A 21,990-nucleotide genomic window follows, 5' to 3' on the forward strand; every position below is an offset into this window, starting at 1 on the left:
CACAAGGTCCAATTGGATCAAAACAACTCGTGCCTATGATTACCAAATGTTATATATATATATATATATATATATATATATATATATATATATATATATATAGGGTAATGTCTGTTAGCCTCGCGGGTAAGGAACCCCCTAGTGAAAAAAGTGTATTATTTTTATGTTTTGTAGGGTTTTTTCATATCTAACCCTCCAGATGTGATCTACATATTAAGTTTAATAGAAACAGATCTTTAGATCATGATTTTCTGATGTGTGTGTTAGATTTTACAAGGGTTGAAAATTCAACGGCCTACAATATACCAGATTTTCAAACCTAAAAAAAAAACACATTTTTACGTCGAGAAACTATGATCTAAGCGTTGATTTCTACTATTTTGACCATGTTGAACACATCCATGAGGTCATATTTGGTCAAAACAACCTCCCCCGTGAGTTCCAACTAGGGGGGTTCCTACCCAAGAGGGTAGCAAATACTGTCCCTATATATATATATATATATATATATATATATATATATATATATACCACAAACATAAATCTCATTCTCACAGTTATCTTATTTACTAACTATCCAATTGCATGATTAATGTTCAGATGAAAATTTTCTTTTGATATGCATTCGTCAGCAATGGAAGGTTTATCAGTCCAAAGTGTGTTATAAATAAGTGAACCATGATAAATCCATCTAAGTGGTCAAATTTACTTAAAATGTATGAGGATAATGAGATTTTAGTCATTATTTTCACCATCATCATCTAGCAATTCATGTTTAGTTATTTCTATATTTTTTAAACAAAGAAGCTAAATAAATTTGAAGCTCATACTGTTTCAGCAATTTAAACTACTAATTTTAATTTTGTATATAGAAAGAAGAGCCTGTTATTCCAATAAAAAAAAACGAAGACATGATATCGAGTTTGCATATTTTATATATCAAGGAGATCTTCGTTGTTCCTAATTTTCATCATTCAACAGCTATGATCATATATCTACGTATTCTAATTCATTTCATCTTCATATTTATTCAGATCTATCAAGGTCTCACAACTTTTCCCAATTCCCTGAATCAATAAATCATTAGGCTAACCAGCAGAGTATAGAGCCAATCCCACTATTCCCCAGCTACGTATTGAGGCAGTATTCAGATCTATTAAGGTCTCACAACTTTTCCCAATTCCCTGAAAGAATAAATCATTAGGCTAACCAGCAGAGTATAGAACCTATCCCACTATTCCCCAGCTATGTATTGAGACAGTATTAAGATCTCATTTAGTGACTAAAAGGCCAAAAGGAATTTATGAAGCACCTTCGCACAAAACTTGACAGAATGGCTCTCCATGGCTTCTTCAGATTGCAAACAAGCATTTTCTGGCAATGACAAGAGACTTTGACAATCCTGGGGACAAAACAGAGTTTAGTTGCATGAATGCATGAATCAACTTAGAGAACAAAAAAAGAATTTACATGCAACTATTCATGAAAGGACCATCTTAGATTATCACAAGGAATCAAAGGGATAATATCCTTCTCAAGACATTTAAATCAACAAAAACTATGAAGCACAAAAATGACTAGTACATATCATAGATCAGAAACTTTCGCAAGAATGGATCATTGAGGATCTTAGGCAGGGAAGCAGGAAAGGTATCACCTAAATGGTGAACCATTAAAAGCACAACATATTCAACACCTCGGTGATCCAAAATAAACTAAAAAGACATAACACAATATGCAGGTCTTGTAGTAAGATTAAAAGCTATACATCATAAATTGTAATATCGAAAATAACTTTGAATGCATCAGCTTTCCGCAGCTTCTGCCGTATATGTTATGCATGTCCATAAACCCACAAACATTGTTAGAATAATGTGTCTGTTAAATTGTACATATGTATATGTTAAATTAAATTGTACATATATATATAACTGTATATATATTTTTATGTATATAATATAGTATACATGTATATGTACATATATATGTATTTATATATACATATTATATATATATATAAATAATATATTTTTTATTTTTTTGGACTAAGTCTACCAAGGTTGACTTGACCCAACTGCTAAAATTCTAGTCCAACGGCTAAAATTCTAGCCGTTGGGAGGGTCCTCCCTCTCTCTTTTCTTTGTCCCCCTCTCTTTCTTTTAGCTCTTCTTCTCTCCATCTTGTGTATATAAATAGGGGTTCTCCCCTTTGTAAAAGTATGCTTCTTACACACTTGTGATATTGAATGAAATATTATGTAACACGGACTCTTCTAACAGGGCACCGCACCCACGTCACACCCACACCCATGCAGGTGTGACACTTGGACATGGCTTCCTTTGTGTCAGGTGAAGTCAACCACAATGAGGTCCATTTCTATCCAAAAGTATATTCAGTTAACCCTAACCAAGTCTAGTTTTATCTATATTATACATAAATACATAAATGCACACACATACACGTAGTGTTAACTTAAAACTGTTAAAACTTATATACTTATATATATATATTATATATATATATATATTATATATATTTTATATATATATATATATATATATCCTCCCCACACCCAAGTTTTTTTAAAGTGCCGCATCCACACCCACACTTATGTAACAAATGAAATATTATTTTTATATTGTGCCTTCTTGTATGTATTCCCTTTGTGGGATTTGAAAATGTGTTCCTTAGAGAACACTTGTGTACTTGTCCACTTTTTGGTGGACTGTGTTCGTGATTGAAGGCGCTTTCATTGGTATCAGAGCTTGTCTCTTTTTTGTGATTCTCATTGAATTGTCCACTTTTTGGTGGACTTAGTGTTCGTGATTGAAGGTGCTTTCATTGGTATCAGAGCTTGTCTCTTTTTGTGATTCTTATTGAATTGTCCACTTTTTGGTGGACTTAGTGTTCGTGATTGAAGACGCTTTCATTCGTATCAGAGCTTGTCTCTTTTTGTGATTCTCATTGAAGTGCTCTTGTGTGAGTCATTGGTGGAGTGTTCATGAGATCGTGATTGTGCAAGGGATTGTGGATTGTTTTCCTTCTTTGCTTCCTCGTTCCTCGTCTCTCTTCTTCTCTCTATCTCTCTAATTTTTGTAAAATGGAAGACAATGAAAATGTCACCATTAAGCCTATGAAACTCAATGATTTCAACTATGTAACGTGGGCTTCTATTATAAAGCACCTTATATGGGAAAAAGGGTTGTGAGAACTGTTAAGTTTATATATATATATATATATATATATATATAATGTGTGTATGTCATTTATATTGATGTAATAGGTAATACCCTCTAGGGGTATTTTTGTCTTTTTATAATAGATGTCCACTAGGGACAATTTTGCTTTTTTAATTTTTAAATTTTATTTTTCTCTTTATTGCATTATAGGGGCTTTATGGTCATTGGGACCATAGAGTCATTGGGAGCTCCCAATGGCTTTTTGCCTTGGCTCCTTTTGTATACAATGGCACTGCTTGTGCCCATTTTTATCAATGCTTCTCTTAAGCATTTATTCTCAATAAAGATGAATATTTTTATATTTTGTGTTTTTCTATTTAGTTCATTAATGTCTTATATTACTTAGTGCTTGTGTTGTTGCCCCTTGTTGGCTATTGTTTTGTCTTATAATGGGTTTGTGCTTATGCACTTTTGTGATCGTGATCTTGTAAAGCCCTTAGTGGCATTGTTTTTGTATTTTTCGTTGTTTCATTACATGGTATCAGAGTCAAGATTTTTTTTTCGGCATTTTGTCTCTTTTGGGTCTTAGGATTACTTGGTTCGAGTTTGTGCTTCGTGAATGATTCATGATCGTTGTGTGGCTTGGATTCAAGGGAAAACTAGACCTAGTATGTATCTCATATCTTTAAGTATTTCTAATATTATCCTTTTCATACATTATGCACGAGGAAACACTTATTTTCTTTAATCTTTATATATATATATATTTGTTTGTCTTTGTTTTATTAAAACAAAAAAAACTTTGAACGTCTTTTATTATTGTTGGACTTGTTCTTATAAGGTTTATGTGTTTAATCTTGTGAAATTAGATACATGTATGTTTTTTGAAATCATGTTTGAATTCTAATTTTTTAAAAACTTGCTTTATTTGATATATATGTATACAACTATGTCACATGGGTGCGGGTGCGGCGCAATTTCAAAAATTTTAGACACGGAGACTCGGCTATATATATATATATATATATATATATATATATATATATATATATATATATATATATATATATATATATATATAAGACTCGGTCAAAGTTGTGAAGCCTGATTCAGGGCTTTTTTTCTTACAGGAGGGGGGGGGGGTTCCCCCCGACGCAGGTCAGCGGGCGGGGGTCCAGGGGGGCAGCGCCACCCCAAGATTTTTTTTTAAAATTTTGTAGCCCAGAAAATTTAAAAAAAAAATCCAAAAAATGGACCAAAATGACCTTGGGTACGTTGACCGCACCCAGGGTCGGGTTGACCGAGTCCGAGCCGCACCCGTGTCAGTGCGTGTTGACGCGGGTGCGTCGACCTTGGAGCCGAGTTCGTGTGACATAGGTATACAATTTTGTATGCTTGGCATTTATCATGTCCATCACAGAATTTTATATAATGCATCATTCATCTTGACCTTGTTATTGTTGAAACAGAGTTTGTTTGTGAGGGTGAGTTGTGTGCACCTCTGTTATGTCAGTTTAGATTGTCAATTTACAGTTTGACTCTAACTGACCGTTGTTTGATCTTTGGTTCTTTGTATCACTCATTTGTTTATTTGGCCATTATTATATTAGATACTCATAATTATGTTTATCTGTGATGGCTATCTTTTTTTTGAAACCTTGGTGTTTCAAAAGATTGTACAAATTGATGGCATTAATTTGTTTTCATTAAAGCTTTCTTACCTCAGGTGTTTTCTCTTACTATGCCTTTTATCTAAGTGTCATTATATGTAGACAAGAGACGTTTGTTCACACCTTCGTATGTGTTTTTAGCCCATTGTTGACATTGTGATTATACTCTTGATCTAGTCGTCGATACACTTGATTTTTTAGTGTCATTATTGTTAGAAAATAATACATATATGTATATACTTGAATATATATATATATACTCTTTGTAATACAAAAGTATGTATATGTATATAAATACATATTTAAAGTATATACGTATATTCTTGTAATTTTTATTTTCTTATTTCTGTAATTTCTCATTTTATTTATTTTTCTTTTTCACTTTTTGTTCCCTTTCTGTACACGGTCAGTAGCTGACTGTGTACAGTGTATAACAGTCAGCCACTGACTGTGTACATAGTCTATCAAATAAGAGTCGTTGGGCTGATTCCTAACAACTCTAATTAGAGCTGTTGGGAATAGCCCAACGACTCTTTCAAAGTGTAATGTATTATAAATAAGGGCAATGAGCCCATTGTAATAGTGAATTAATGAAAGGGTTTTATCCCCTCATAGCAATAACACAGTGCATTTTGAAGCACTTGTTCTTTCTTGTGGTGTGAAGCTTTTTATGCTATTTTGTATTGGCATATGTTTTGAATATCAAGTTATTTGGAAACTTGATTGTGTGTAAGACTTTTCACATGGTACCATAGCTTGGTGTATGATCAACCGTGCATTGGTGGGTTGCCTCGAAAAGTATGCTTATTCTCCTTCGTGGTGGTGATTAGTTTTTCTCTTCCAATTTACTATGGGTGAATTTTTCCCACACAATACAAGCAACTCCAACTTTATTCCGCCATTCAAACTTGAAGGAAGCAACTATAACATTTGGCCAGGACACTTGTAGACATTTATCAAGTGTCAAGGTTTGCGGGAATTCGTAAGAGGTACTATTCTTGAACCTACTCCCAAAATTACATTAGGTGAAAATGAAATTGAGACTAGTCTTGACGAAAGAAACAAAGCCATGAAAGAATATTACAAGAAATTGGATGGGAAATGAAAAATGCAAAAACAAAATCATGGAAGCTAAGTGGAGTTGAGACAAAAATTGCCTCAAACCTATTATGCTACAAAAAGGCAAATGAAGCATGAAAATATCTTAGAGGTATACCGAAAAAGATATGGTCCACAAGTATTATCTCCAAGAAAAAGTTAAAAATATCAAACAAGGAGATAAAAATGTAAGAGATTACTTTATAGAGTTATCTTCCATATGGACCCAACTTGCCCAATTTGAACTCAAATGGGAAGATAAGTGTATAGAAATGCGAAGAGTTCAAGTTGAAGAAGATAGACTCTTTGCTTTTCTCTATAGTTTGAGACCCGAGTTTGAACAAACAAGGGCCTCCTTGCTATCATCTTCGTCTCCTCCTATTCATGAGATTCTCACTAAACTTAGTGGAGAAGAAACTAGACTAAATATGAGTAAAAATATTAGTGTGCTTGCTACTTCTAGTAATGGCAAAGAAGAGGATTGCGTACTTGCCGCATCAAAACCAGGGAATTATATCAAGTCATATAAACCTCCTCATTTTAGCAAGAATAGAGGAGAATCAAAAATCATTTGTCATAACTGTAATGAACCTTGTCATATTAGGCCTCAATGTCTTAGATACAAATATAGGCCTCAAGAAAAACATGTTGCCGCTGTACCATCAAAACAAGATAAGGATACTCTGAATTTCAGAGACCTCACCAAATCATTATCTCAACTAACAGAAGCATTACAACCATTACTCAAAGGATCTACTTCAGGAGCGGCCATTGCATCCTCTTCTGCTCGTAGTATGTGCTCTTGGCTTCTTGATTCAGTAACTTCTTTTCATATGACCCCACATAAGTCTATATTATCCGAATGTCAACCTAATTCGAATGCATCTTTTGTTTCCATTACCGATGGCACTACCTTAGAAATAGAGGATGTTGGAACTTTTAAAAATGATTTGTCAAAACATAACAAATTTTACATTCCAAAAATAAGACTTATACCAAAACTTCATCTTAACCTACTTTCAGTTTCTCAAATCTCGGATCATGGATATGATGTTATTTTTTCATCAAGTAAATGTTGGGTGCAGGATCGCCAGTTCGGGAAATTGATTGGGGAAGGTTCTAGGCAAGGAGATCTCTATTATATGGATTTCCTTTGTATTCCAAAGGAATCATTTTGTAACACTGCCCAAACAAAAGATATACGGATTTGGGATCATAGACTTGGGCATCCAAATATAAGGAAATTAAATTTTGTACTGGCTACCAAGAATCTTTGTAAAGATAATTTTGAATGTAAAGAATGTTTACTCGGTAAAATGACAGCATTGCCTTATGGTCAAAGAACTTTTTACTCTTCAATGCCTTTTGAATTAGTTCATTCAGATGTGTGGGGTCCTGCCCCTATTGCTTCTAAAGGAGGATTCTCCTACTACGTTGTGTTTATCGATGCCTTCAATAGATATTGTTGGATTTACTTTCTTAAGTTTAAATTAGATGTATTTGTAACCTTCAAAACATTCCATAATATGATTAAAAATCAATTTGAAAGTAAGATCAAAATTCTCAGAACTGACTCTGGAGGAGAATATTTGTCAAATGAGTTTAAACAATTTTTAGAAAACGAAGGAATTTTACATCAAAAATCATGTCCTAGAACCCCACAACAAAATGAAATTTCAGAAAGAAAACACAGACATATTATGGAAACTACAAGAACCCTTCTTATTGCTAGAAATGTTCCTAAAAATCTTTGGGCTGAAGCTGCATTAACCGCAGTATATCTCATAAATAGGATGTCTTCAAAAACTTTGTCAAATGAGATTCCTTTTGAAAATTTATTCAAATATTAACCTGACTATCAAAGACTGAGAATCTTTGGTTGTAAATGTTATGTTTTAAATGATAAAGAAGATAAACTATCCTCTAAGGCTATCCCATGTGCGTTTATTGGTTATTCTGAAATATAAAAAGGATTTAAATGCTACGATATAAAAAATGATAAACTTCTTGTCTCAAGAAATGTTAATTTTGTAGAAAATGAAAGTGGATTTGAAGGAAACACCTCACAAGACATAAATTCTGATTATTCTTTCTTGTTTAAATTGTTGTCTAATGATGAAAATAGTTACGTAGAATCTCCTATTGAAGATAGAACAACAGTTGAACCAATAGTATACACTAGAAGAAATCAAAATGCAACCAATGAAAGTGTAAATCAAAGTAACAATGAAGCATTAGAAATTCCTTCTATTCAAAACACCATTTGTAGATCTGAACGAACCTCAAGAATTCCAAATAAATTTATGTCTTATGACTCATTCTCTCCTAGACATAGAGCATGTCTTATAGTTATTCATTCATATTTTGAGCCTTCATGTTACAATGAAGCAAAAAATTTACCCGAATGGATAAAAGCTATGCATATAGAATTAGACGCTCTTAAAGAAGCTAACACTTGGAAAATTCTAAATTTACCCATTGGAAAGAAGACCATAAGATGTAAATGGGTTTTTAAAGTAAAAACCAAAAGTGATGGATCATTGGAAAGGCATAAAGTCAGGCTAGTAGTCAAAGAATATTCTCAAGAATATGGAGTGGATTACGAAGAAACTTTTGCTCCTGTTGCTAGGAAGACCATTGTTCGAATGCTTGTAGCTATTTCAGTTATTAAAAATTGGAATATATTTCAAATGGATGTTAAAAATGCCTTTTTGAATGAGAATCTTAATGAGGAAGTATACATGTATGTTCCACCTGGATTGATAATTCCTTCAGGTAAAGTACTTAAATTAAAAAACAATGTATGGTCTCAAACAAGCACCTAAAGCTTGGTTTGATACTTTTAACAATATTATTGCAAGATATGGTTTTACACCATGCTATACTGATACAACTTTATTTATCAAGAATTCTTTTGTAGGTATTATAATTTTACTTTTATATGTTGATGATATGTTGATTACAGGGAGTGACAAAGGAATCAAGAAAGTAAAACAGTTTTTAAAAATTTCTTTTGAAATGACAGATCATGGGTTCCTAACATACTTTCTTGGTATAGAAGTATCTTACTCTAATAGAGGGTACAAATTGTCACAAACAAAGTTTGCTTCAGATATTATTGACAGGTCAGTACTATCGGATGATAAATTTGTTGACACCCCAGAGACTGTTGGAATGAAGATGTGAGTCGATGATGGAGTTCCTTTAGACAATCCAACTCCCTTCAAACAGCTCATGGGATCTCTTATGTATTTGAGTATTACAAGGCCAGACATAGCTCATGTTGTACATATAGCCAGTCAATTTCAACAAGCTCCAACATCAGCTCATATTAGTGCAGTGAAGAATTATCAAATACATTAGAAGCACAATAAATAAGGGAGTTTTTCTATCCTCTTTTTCCTCCTTAGATCTTATTGTATATTCTGATGCTGATTGGAGAGGGGATCCAAATAATAGATACTCAACAACTAGTTTTTGTGTGTTTTTAGGTGAATCTTTGATTTCATGGAGGTACAAGAAACAACAAAAGGTGTCACTATCATCTACAAAAGCTGAATATAGAATAATAACTACTACCATGGAAATTGTGTGGCTCGAACAACTAATTTCAGATATGGGAATTCATCTTCAAAATCCTACAAGATTATGTTGTGACAACAAGAGCTCCATATACATTGCTCGAAATCATACGTTTCATGAAAGAACCAAGCATATAGAGATGGATTGTCATTTTGTTCGTGAAGAATATTTAAAGAAGACTTGATCTTCCCTACGTGACATCAGAATATCAACTTGCGGATTTCTTCACCAGGGCACTGTGCTCACCAAGATTCAACTTTTTACTTGACAAACTTTCGGTGATATCACCATAAGTTTAAGGGAGACTGTTAGAAAATAATACATATATGTATATACTTGAATATATATATATACATATACATACTCTTTGTAATACAAGAGTATGTATATGTATATAAATACATATTTAAAGTACATACATATATTCTTGTAATTTTTATTTTCTTATTTCTAGAATTTCTCATTTTATTTATTTTTCTTTTTCACTTTTTGTTCCCTTTCTGTACACGGTCAGTAGCCGACTGTGTACAGTGTATAACAATCAGCCACTGATTGTGCACACAGTCTATCAAATAAGAGTCGTTGGGCTAATTCCCAACAACTCTAATTAGAGCTGTTGGGAATAGCCCAACGACTCTTTTAAAGTGTAATGTATTATAAATAAGGGCAATGAGCCCATTGTAATAGTGAATTAATGAAAGGGTTTTATCCCCTTATAGCAATAACCCAGTGCATTTTGAAGCACTTGTTCTTTCTTGTGGCGTGAAGCCTTTTATGCTATTTTGTGTTGGCATATGTTTTGAATATCAAGTTATTTGGAAACTTGATTGTGTGTAAGACTTTTCACAATTATTTGTAGACAATAGATGCTTGTTCATACCTTCGTGTGTATTTTTAGCTCATTGTTGGCATTATGATTATACTCTTAATCCAGTCGCTGATAGACTTGATTTTTTAGTGTTATTATATATAGACAAGATATATTTATTCACACCGTGTGTGATTTTAGCTCATAGTTGGCATTATGATTATGCTCTTGTTCTAGTTGTTGATATACTTGTTTTGAGTGTCATTATATATAGACAAGAGATGTTTTTACATACCTTCATGTGTCTTTGACCCTTTATTGGCATGGTGATTATGCTTTTGTTCTAGTCGTTGATACACTTTATTTATTAAGTTTTTTGAGGCAAGGTGATTGCTTGTGGTGGTCAAACTATTGTTGAAGTTTGCAAAATATCACTTCTTGATATCTGTAAGAATTTAAATCTCTTCATATTTTTTGGCAAATTAGTGGTCGATTTACAAATATCATTCTCTTTGTTATATGGGATTTTTTTAAAAATCTCTCATTGAAATTTTTAAACTTTTACAACTTATTTTTCCTTGTATGGAAGAATTGTGAAGTTTAATAATGTAACTTGTTTTGAGTGTCATTATATGTAGACAAGAGATGTTTTTACATACCTTTGTGTGTGTCTTTAGCCCTTTATTGGCATGGTGATTATGCCTTTTTTCTAATCGTTGATACACTTGATTTATTAGGTTTTTGGAGGCCTAGTGAGGTGATTGCTTGTGGTAGTCAAACTATTGTTGAAGTTTGCAAAATATCACTTCTTGATATCTGTAAGAATTTAAATCTCTTCATATTTTTGGCAAATTAGTGGTTGATTTGCAAATATCATTCTCTTTGTTATATGGGATTTTTTTAAAAATCTCTCCTTGAAATTTTTAAACTTTTACTACTTATTTTTCCTTGTAAGGAAGAATTGTGATGTTTAATAAAATCTTATTCATTATATTGTGAGCCTTCTTGTGTGTGCCCCTTTGTGGGTGTTGAGAGTGTGTTCCTTACGAAAACACTTGATATTGGTGGACACTTTTGTTCATAATTAAAGGTTCGTAATTGAAGGTTATTTGATTCTTTACCTTAAAATCATGCATTTTATGTGCATGTTATTAAAAATAGTTATTTTTATTGTCGTCTTATGTGCATTAAATATGTGTTAATTAGCTCCTCTTTTCTTGATGTCTCATTTTGACTTGTTATATTTTATATGCATGTTATTTGAAGGGATTAAGATATTATTTATGCATAATTGTCTATCTCTTAACTCCGCCTGTGTAGTTATACACTGCCGGTCCCAAGCCCGGATAAAGGAGGAGGGTTGCGGTAGGCCTGTGACAGCCAGCATAAAAACTCTGTCATATCCTATGAAAATGAACCAATATGAGAATTTCGTTGGGGCGTTCCCTACTGAGCGACGCGCTGTACTCTCTAGGCCCGGAGGCAGTGATAAATGTGCAAGGGTTGCTAGGTCGTCGCCCAGAAGCGACGCGTCACACCGGCGCCCGAGTGTGGTGTCAAATAGGCAAGGGTTCCCTCACTTTGTTGGACGGGTGGGGGTAAAGAAGTTAGTCCAAGACCATAAAATTAGGTTAGCCACTTGGAACATAGGGTCTTTAACTGGTAAGTTGGTAGAGTTAGTAGATGTTATGTGTAGGAGAAAGATTGATATTTTATGTCTTCAAGAGACCAAATGGGTAGGTGAGAAAGCTAAAGTGATAGAACCTTGGGGATATAAGATTTGGTATACAGGAATAAATAGGAATAGGAATGGAGTAGGGATTGTTATGAGTCGTCAGTTTATAGATAATGTAGTTGAGGTCCGTAGGAAGGGTGATAGAATTTTACTTATTAAATTAGTATTAGGTACGGATATTATTAATATTATTAGTGTTTATGCACCTCAAGTAGGTTTAGATGATTCCATTAAGCATCAATTTTGGGAAGATTTAGATGGAGTAGTACAAGAGACATCTTATGGAGAAAAGCTTTTCATCGGCGGTGACCTTAATGGACATGTAGGCATTAGTAGGGATGGATTTGAGAATATCCATGGAGGCTATGGTATAGGAGAAAGAAATGAAAGTGGAGAAAGGATTTTAGATTTTTGTTTGTCCTATGATATGATCTTAGCAAACACCTGGTTTAGGAAGAGGGAGTCTCACCTAGTAACATTTAAAAGTGGGGTTAATACGAGTCAGATAGATTTTTTCCTACTTAGAAAGAGAGATAGGGGTTGTTGCATCGATTGTAAGGTTATACCAGGAGAAAGTGTAGCTACACAACATAGAGTCTTAATTTTAGATCTTAGAATTAGACAATGCCGCAAAAGGGATAGACATAGGATAGATCCTAGAATTAAGTGGTGGGCACTGAAAGGAGCTAAACAAGGAATGTTTGTAGAGCAGGTAGTTAAGGAAGTTGATTGGTGTCTCGAGGAGGATTCAGAATCAATGTGGAATAAGATAGCGGGTGGTATGAGAAAGGTAGCTAAGGAGGTATTGGGTGAGTCTAAAGGCGGTGCACCACTAGGTAAGGATACATCATGGTGGAATGAGGATGTCAAATTAGCTATTAAGGTTAAAAGAGAGTGTTATAGAAATCTAAGTAAGAGTCGTGATAATGAGAATTTGGAGAAGTATATGATAGCAAAGAAGGAAGCTAAAAAAGTTGTTCGAAACGCGAGGGCTAAGGTATATAAGGAGGTTTATGACAAGTTGGATACCAAAGAAGGCGAGAAGGATATTTATAGGCTTACAAAGATGAGAGATAGGAAATCGAAGGATTTGGGTATGGTTAGATGTATCAAAGATGAAACGCAAAGGGTTTTAGTCAAAGATGAGGAGATTAAGGAGAGATGGAAAGATTATTTTGATAAGCTATTTAATGATAGTCATGCTCAAGATCTTGGAGACTTCTCCATTCCTTTTCATGAGATAAATCGTGACTTCATGCGCAAGATTCAAAAGAAAGAAATTGCAGAGGCTTTGAAGAAAATGAAATCAAGAAGGGCAGTTGGCCCAGATGGTATACCTATCGAGGCTTGGAAATGCTTGGGAGAGAAAGGTTTAGAATGGTTGACAAATCTTTTTAACTTGATTTGGCGAACAAATAAGATGCCTAATGAGTGGAGGAAGAGTACTTTGGTGCCTTTATATAAGAATAAGGGTGATATACAAGATTGCACAAACTATCGTGGTATAAAACTCATGAGTCATACTATGAAACTTTGGGAGAGGGTGATTGAGTCTAGGTTGAGGAAGGTTGTCATGATATCGGAGAATCAATTTGGTTTTATGCCTGGAAGATCAACTATGGAAGCTATACATCTTCTTAGACAACTTATTGAAAGATATAGAGAGAGGAACAAAGATTTGCATATGGTTTTTATTGATTTAGAGAAGGCATACGATAGAGTACCTAGGGACGTTCTCTGGTGGACAATGATGAAGAAAGGTGTTTCTCTCAAGTACATTAGTATAATTAAAGATATGTATGAAGGAGTAGTAACCAATGTCCGCACTTGTGGAGGGGTGTCAACCAATTTTCCGATAACGGTTGGGTTACATCAAGGATCTGCTTTAAGCCCTTTCCTATTTGCGATAGTGATGGATGAGCTTACGAGATCAATTCAAGAAAATGTACCGTGGTGTATGTTGTTTGCTGATGATATTGTTTTGATTGATGAGTCTAGAGCTGGGGTTAATGCTAAGTTAGAATTATGGAGACAGACATTGGAAGCTAGAGGTTTTAAGTTGAGTAAGAGTAAGACTGAATATATGGAATGTCGGTTTAGTAAGCAACGAAGTAGTGATGGGAGTGTAGTGAAGCTTGGTGAGCAAGATATACCGGTGAATGATTATTTCAAATATTTGGGATCCATCATTCAAAAGTATGGAGAAATTGATGGAGATGTAAATCATAGGATAAAGGTTGGGTGGATGAAATGGAAAAGTGCTACTGGAGTGTTGTGCGATCGTAGAATGCCATTGCGGTTGAAGGGAAAGTTTTATAGGACGACTATTAGACCCGCTTTACTATATGGTACGGAATGTTGGGCTGCCAAGAGACATCATATTCAAAAAACGAGTGTAGCTGAGATGCGGAGGCTTAGATGGATGTGTGGAAATACAATAAAAGATAAGATTCGGAACGAAGAGATACGTAAGAAGGTAGGTGTTGCACCCATTGAAAATAAGATGCGAGAGAATCGTTTACGGTGGTTTGGACATATTCGGCGAAGGCCTAATGATGCTCCAGTTAGAAGGTTGGAGAAATGGGAAAATATATTAGTTAAAAGAGGTCGGGGTAGGCCTAGGAAGACTTGGATGGAGATGATAGGAAAGGATATGAATGCTTTGAACCTCACCGAGGACATGGCGTTGGATAGAAATGATTGGAGGAAAAGGATTCATGTGGAAGACCCAAAATGAATTTCTTTTTTGGTTCATATCGCTGACCCCAATTGTTTTGGGATGAAGGCGTAGTTGTTGTTGTTGTTGTTGTTGTAATTGTCTATCTCTTCTTGATGATTCATATGCCCTTTAATTATCAAATTTTCTTATGATCAATGTTATGTTTTTCTTGAAAAATATGTTGATTTTAAGATTATGGTATGATTTCATAAAAATTGATCCTCGAGAAATACTCCTTATCTTTCTTAATGATTATCTAGCGTTTCTAAAAATTATTCCTACTCTGAAAATTCTATTCCGGTTTTTAAAATATATTGGTTTTAAAAATTTTATAACTATTGGGTAGGACATCTTCCTTATGTAGTTGGAACCTTTTGGTTTCTTCTTTCTACGTGTTGTTAAAGATGCGATGGATTAAGAAAGGATATCTTCGATGCATCATGTTATAAAGATGGAAATAGCCGATGAAGGTGTTTGGGGATGATTACCAATAAAGACATTTGAAGACTTATATTTGCAAAATTCTCTACGTGATAAAGATGGAGATTTCCCTTTACGTCACTTGAAGACCTGAATCTTTCTCATTAAATCTTTGTTGTATTTCCAAACCTTCTGTATATAATACCATAAGTTTGAGGGGGAGTGTTAATGTAATAAGATCTTCTGCTCGAAGTTTGGGATTCATCACCACTTCTCAGCTCCTTATTATTCTCAAGGGAATGGTCAGGCAGAGGCCACCAACAAGATTTTGATCTGCATTCTGGAAAGAACTGTGAAAACAGGCCACGATTGGCACGAGAAGAGGCATGATGCGCTTTGGGCGTACCGAACCACCATTCGGACTCCAACCAATGCTACGCCCTCAGAGCTTGTCTACGGGACTAAAGTAGTACTACCTCTTCACGTGCAAAAGCCCGCACTCAAGTTTGCATCGCTCATCGAACTCCCGCTTGATCAGTATCAGCAGCAGAGGTTGGTACAGCTAGATCTGCTAGACGAGAGAAGACTCAAGGCAACAGAGCACGCCCAAGCTTATCGTCAGAGGATAGTCAGGCATTATGCCAAGTCAGTTATCGAGAGAAGATTTCGAGTTAATGATCTTGTGCTCAGATCGACAACTCATCTCAAGCATCGGCCACAGGGTAAGTGGTCACCCAATTGAGAAGGCCCTTATGTGGTTAAGGAAGCGCTGCTTCATAATTCTTACCATCTGATCAATGCAGATAGAGTGAAACTGCCAGATCCAATCAACGCTCTGCACTTAAAGAGATTTTATACTTAAAATGTTCATTCTAGCTTTTGTACTCTTTAAAGAGCTTTTCAATAAAGCAATGATCTTCTATCAAATTCTCACATTCTTCTCCATGATACTGGGGCATTTTTATTTTCAATTTATACTTGTTTTCCTTCATCATGTGCAGGCAGGATCAGACAAACTCTTTTCCTAAAAAAATCTTATGAATTTTTCAGTTAATCTTGTTATTTTTATTAATTGCATTCATTTCATTTTCCAATTTAATCAAATTTTTGTCAATTTATTATCCATTTTATCAATTTTGTCAAGTTTTTCATCGATTTTATTAAATTTTATCAATCAATTCTTTTACCCTTTCAGGTTAAGGGATAAACTTGATGCCTTTTTGCAATGAGGTATTCCTTTATTCTTTTACCCTTTCAGGTTAAGGGATAAACCTGATGCCTCTTTTCAATGAGGTATTCCTTTATTCTTTTGCCCTTTCAGGTTAAGGGAAAAACCTGACCCTCGTTCTTTAAGGTGTTCCCCATTCAGGATAAGGGATAATCCTAAGACCCCTCATAGGAGCACCGATGCTACCTGTGAAAATTCTTTTCCAAAATAAATTTTCAATAAATTTCTTTAATCCCCCTTCAGGTTAAGGGTTAAACCTGAACATTGTTCTTCGAGGTACGTCCCTTTCAGTTTAAGGGATAAACCTGAATTATTTCCCATAAATTCTTCAATTCACATCAAATTTTATCCTATACTCCTTCAAGATAAAGGAAAATCCTGAAGCCATCATAAATAAATTTGAATCTTAGGCCATCTTGGGTCAAGGATCTCGAATGAATCTCTCATCTTCTTCATTGTCGGAATCTATTTATACCTTTTGTCAATCCTTCTAGAATCCGACTCCCGGGTTGGAATCACTTCCTTCCCATCTGAGTTCCGACTCAAGTTTTTGTTTTGTTTTCTTTTATCTTTTAAAGATCCGGGTTCCGACTCGGGTTTTTTCTTTTTACATATTGTCTGAAGCTCCGAGTTCCGACTCGGACTTCCTATCGGATTCAACGCTCGTGTTGGAACCGATCTTCCCTTTGAAGATTCGAGTTTTCAAACTCGGGTTTTCCATTTTTATCATTATTTTTAAAAATCGGGGTTCCGACTCGGGTTTTTCGTTTTTATATATATATATCATCTGAAATTCCAAGTTCCGACTCAGACTTCCTATCAGATTCAACGCGCGTGTTGGAACCGATCGTTCCTTTGAAGATTCGAGTTTTCAAACTCAGGTTTTCCATTTTTATCATTATTTTGAAGATCCGGGTTTCGACTCTGGATTTTTCTTATATACATATCGTTTGAAGTTTTGAGTTCCGACTCGAACTTCCTATCGGATTCAACGCTCGTGTTGGAACCGATCGTTCCTTTGAAGAGTCAAGTTTTCAAACTTGGGTTTTCTATTTTATCATTATTTTAAAGATCTAGGTTCCGACTCGAGTTTTTTTCTTTTGTCGTTTGAAGCTTCGAGTTCCGACTTGGTCTTCCTATCGGATTCAACGCTCGTGTTGGAACCAATCTTTCCTTTGAAGATTCGAGTTTTCAAACACGGGTTTTCCCTTTCTTATTTTAAAGATCCGGGTTCAACTCAGGCTTTTTCCTTTTGTCGTTTGAAGCTCCGAGTTCCGACTCGGACTTCCTAACGGATTCAACGCTCATGTTGGAACCGATCGTTCCTTTGAAATTTTGACTTTTCAAACTCAGGTTTTTCCATTTTTTTTTAAAGATCCGGGTTCCGACTTGGGTTTTTCCTTTTTATATATCGTTTGAAGTTCTGAGTTTCGACTCAGACTTTCTATCGGATTCAACACTCGTGTTGGAACCGATCGTTCCTTTGAAGATTCGAGTTTTCAAACTCGGGTTTTCCATTTTTATCATTATTTTGAAGATCCGGGTTTCGACTCAGGATTTTCCTTATATACATATCGCTTGAAGTTCCGAGTTCTGACTCGGACTTCCTATCGGATTCAACGCTCGTGTTGGAACCGATCGTTCCTTTGAAGATTCGAGTTTTCAAACTCGGGTTTTCCATTTTTATCATTATTTTAAAGATCCGGGTTCTGACTCGGGTTTTTCCTTTTTATATATTGTTTGAAGTTTCAAGTTCCGACTCAGACTTCCTATCGAATTCAATGCTCGTGTTGAAACCGACCGTTCCTTTGAAGATTCGAGTTTTTCAAACTCGGGTTTTCCATTTTTATCATTATTTTAAAGATCTGGGTTCCCACTCGGGTTTTCCCTTTTGTTGTCGTTTGAAGTTTTGAGTTCTGACTCAGACTTCCTATCAGATTCAATGCTCGTGTTGGAACCGATCGTTTCTTTGAAGATTCGAGTTTTCAAACTCAGGTTTTCCATTTTTATCATTATTTTAAAGATCCGGGTTCTGACTCAGGTTTTTCCCTTTTTATATGTCGTTTAAAGTTTCGAGTTTCGACTCAGACTTCCTATCGGATTCAACGCTTGTGTTGAAACCGATCATTCCTTTGAAGATTCGAGTTTTCAAACTCGGGTTTTCCATTTTATCATTATTTTAAAGATCCGGGTTCCAACTCGGTTTTTTCCTTTTTATATACCGTTTGAAGTTTCGAGTTCCGACTCAGACTTCCTATCAGATTCAACGCTCATGTTGAAACCGATCGTTCCTTTGAAAAATTGGGTTTTTCAAACTCGGATTTTCCATTTTATCTTTGTTTTGAAGATCCGGGTTCTGACTCGGGTTTTCCCCTTTATCTTCCATTTTCGCGATTGCGAGTTCCGACTCAGATTTCCCCTTTTGATCCAATGCTCGTATTGGACCAAAGTTTTTTCTTACATTCCCTTTCAGGTTAAGGGACAAACCTGAACTTCCCCTTCAGGATAAGGGATAATCCTGAAACACCGACAATCGTTCTCACTCAAGTATCTTAGAATGTCGGTCGCTTTTTCAGCTCTCCGTTGAAAAACCCAGTGTTCGTACTGGTGTGCATTTTGAAACCCAATGCTCGTACTGGTGCATTTTCAAAACCCAGTGCTCGTACTGGTGTGCATTTTCGAAAACCCAGTGCTCGTACTGGTGTGCATTTTCGAAAACCCAGTGCTCGTACTGGTGCATTTCGAAACCCAGTGCTCGTACTGGTGCGTCTTTCAAAATCCAGTACTCGTACTGGTGCATTTTCAAAATCCAATGCTCGTACTGGTGCTTTTTTAAAATCCAGTGCTTGTACTGGTGTATTTTTTAAAACCCAGTGCTCGTACTGGTACATCTTCAAAATCCAGTGCTCATACTGGTACCTCTAGCGCTCGTGCTAGTGTTTGACTGACTGATCAGTTAGCCCTCCGGGTTCAGTCTTTGTACTAACCGTTCATCAACATTCAAGTTTTAAATCTCAATTTCAACCTTCGGGTTACCATTTTGTCAAAAATCAATCGTTTTTTTCTTGCGAAGGACCCTCTTTTGGGAAGAGTTCGAGGGAGCTCGTTCCTTTCGCATGCAACCATCTTTCGTTCTCAAGAACCCTTTTCCAAGGAGAGTTTGAAGGGACTTGTTTTCTTCGCGAACAGTTTGCAAAACAACAACCAACTTTACACAAAAGAACCCTTTTTTTAGGGAGAGCTTCGACGGAAGCTCGTTTCTTTTTGTGACCCCCATTTTTCTCATCTTTGGCCAACCCCTTCACAGAGGACCCTCTTCTAGGGAGAGTGTGATGGACTTGTTTCTCTGTGATACTTTCTCAACTTCGTTTTTCGGCTGCCTTTCCATAAGAGAAGCCTAGAGATAAGGAGTTTTGACGAAAACTTGATTTCTCTTCGAAAGTTCCGTTTTGCAAACACCTCCTCTTTAGAGAAAAGTGTAGTATTTCCAACTTCCCATTCAGGTAAGGGTTAAGCCTGAGTCTCTCTTTTTGGAGAAAAAGAGAGAAGAATTTTGTCACGGACGTGCCTATTCGATATCAAGCAATTACTTTCATTAAGGATTCCAAGAATATCTTGCCAATTTGCTATCAAAAACCATTGTTGATCTCAAAGCTTTCATTGCACAAAGAATTTTCTCAAAATAGCTTTAGTATTATTTCCAAAAGAGCAAGACTTTTGCGAAATAAGAACTGAATTCAAGTTTTTTCTGTTGGTCAACCAAGAGGATGAAGAAAAAATCTTCGATATGACTGGCAAAGGAAAAATTCAATGATGTTGAAAAGCCATAAGCGAATTCATATTGATCATAGCTATGACACATTCTTAAAGACCATTCTTTTGGCAGTAAGACAGTGGAAATATCCTGGGCAGTAAAAAGAACCTACCCAATCCGTATATTCTCAGTTATTTAAGCTGCAATCAAATATCTGCAAAAGGGATCTCTCAATTATCGTCAAGATGAAGACGAATATGCGAGCTAGACCCCCGGGGCCAAAGAAGATTTGGATCATCTCTGAGATGAAAGAGTTTGTGATGGATCCTTCCAGGGAACGTTCAGATCACCGCCAAGATGAAGGCGACTGCGATGAACCTCCCGACAAACCCTAAAAGATATTTGATTTCTGCTATCATCTAGATATTTCAACCCAAGAAACAATATCATCAGTATAATTCTTGAGAAAAAGAAGGATCAAAGCATCTCCAAGATGAAGGAGTTTGTGACGTACCCTTCCCCGAAAAAGAGAGAAAAGTCAGGACATCTCCAAAATGAAGGATGATGTAAAAGCCCAAGAAAGCTCTATGACTCAAAAGAGTGCAAACAGATCATCATGGGAAAAACCTCAGGATATCAAACTGCCCGAAACTGCCACAAATCATCTTTATTTATGTGAAATTCTTTTATCAATATCTTTTCACTTAATTGCTTTTATGAAGCTAAGAGTATTTCCTCTCTTTTCATATCAAGGAAATTGATGTCTTCCTTGAAGAAACTCAACAGCGACAAATTTGAATTTGATTCTTGATTCTACGGAGTTAGCTCAAGTGGAATTAATACTCTAGGTAGAAAGAGGTGATATTCTCACACATATATGCACAATTCAATCATTCTGGGTCAACTACAATTTTTGGCATCTTATTGACAATATCTTCTCGTTATCCCAACATGAAGTAAGAACTTGACATTTGTTTTGACGTATCCTGACGTCATACCTTCTTAGGACTGAAAAGTCCTTTCCTTCCGTTTGACCTGAGCGCTCTCAGATTCGCACGCTTCCCTGTGTTCCCCACTGTCCCGCCATAGACAGTTCCCGCTCAGGATAACGGTTAAACCTGAACTTTCTGCAAAAGGTCTGTTATTGTCAAAAGCTATTTTAGTCTCAACAATGTGCCCAAGATCAACCCCTTTTCAAGCTTTAGGGACCCCCATTTTCATCCTTTTGCAAACCCCTCTTGGACTTATTGTGCAAAGTCTAGAGGTCTCATCACAGTTTCCTCGCTCTGCAAGGATTCTGTATCCATTCAGGCTAAGGATTAAACCTGTTACCTCGCTCCTCGAGGTATTACCCCAAACATTCTGCGAGAGGTCGTCTGTTTTTAAAAGCTGATTTACTCTCAGCAATGAGGCGCCCAAGATCATCCATTTTCCAAGCTTTAGGGAACCCCATTTTTTCTCTTCTCGCAAACCCCTTTCGGATTTGTTTGTCCAAACTCCAAAGGTCCCATCATGGTTTCTTCATCCAAGGATTCCGTATGGTCGCCCCTTTCAGGTTAGGGTTAAACCTGAACCTCGTTTCGACTAGATATCCTTTCTATTCCCACCACGGTTTCTTCATCCGAGGATTCCGTACGGTCCCCCCACTCAGGTCAAGGGTTAAACCTGAATCTCGTTTTGGCGATGTATTTCTTTTTGTCCCATCACGGTTTCTTCATTCAAGGATTCAGTATGGTCGTCCCTTTCAGGATAAGGGTTAAGCCAAAACCTCACTCCAAGAGGTATCGCCCTTTTAAG

General features: G+C 35.8%; 1 protein-coding gene across 1 annotated transcript in view; it reads right to left on the bottom strand.

Moving 5' to 3' along the window:
• The window catches only part of LOC149843082 (transcription factor GTE6-like), a 51,072-nt gene that overhangs the window by 14,533 nt on the left and 14,549 nt on the right, over positions 1-21,990 (bottom strand). The window contains exon 2 of the mRNA XM_089999593.1: positions 1,313-1,402. Coding sequence (XP_089855719.1) covers positions 1,313-1,345 — 33 coding nt within the window. The 5' untranslated portion in view covers positions 1,346-1,402. The remainder of the gene's footprint in view (positions 1-1,312; positions 1,403-21,990) is intronic.

This window comes from Nuphar pumila, chromosome 3 (genome assembly GCF_984573655.1).
Source record: "Nuphar pumila chromosome 3, dmNupPumi1.hap1.1, whole genome shotgun sequence".
NCBI classification, from domain to species: Eukaryota; Viridiplantae; Streptophyta; class Magnoliopsida; order Nymphaeales; family Nymphaeaceae; genus Nuphar; species Nuphar pumila.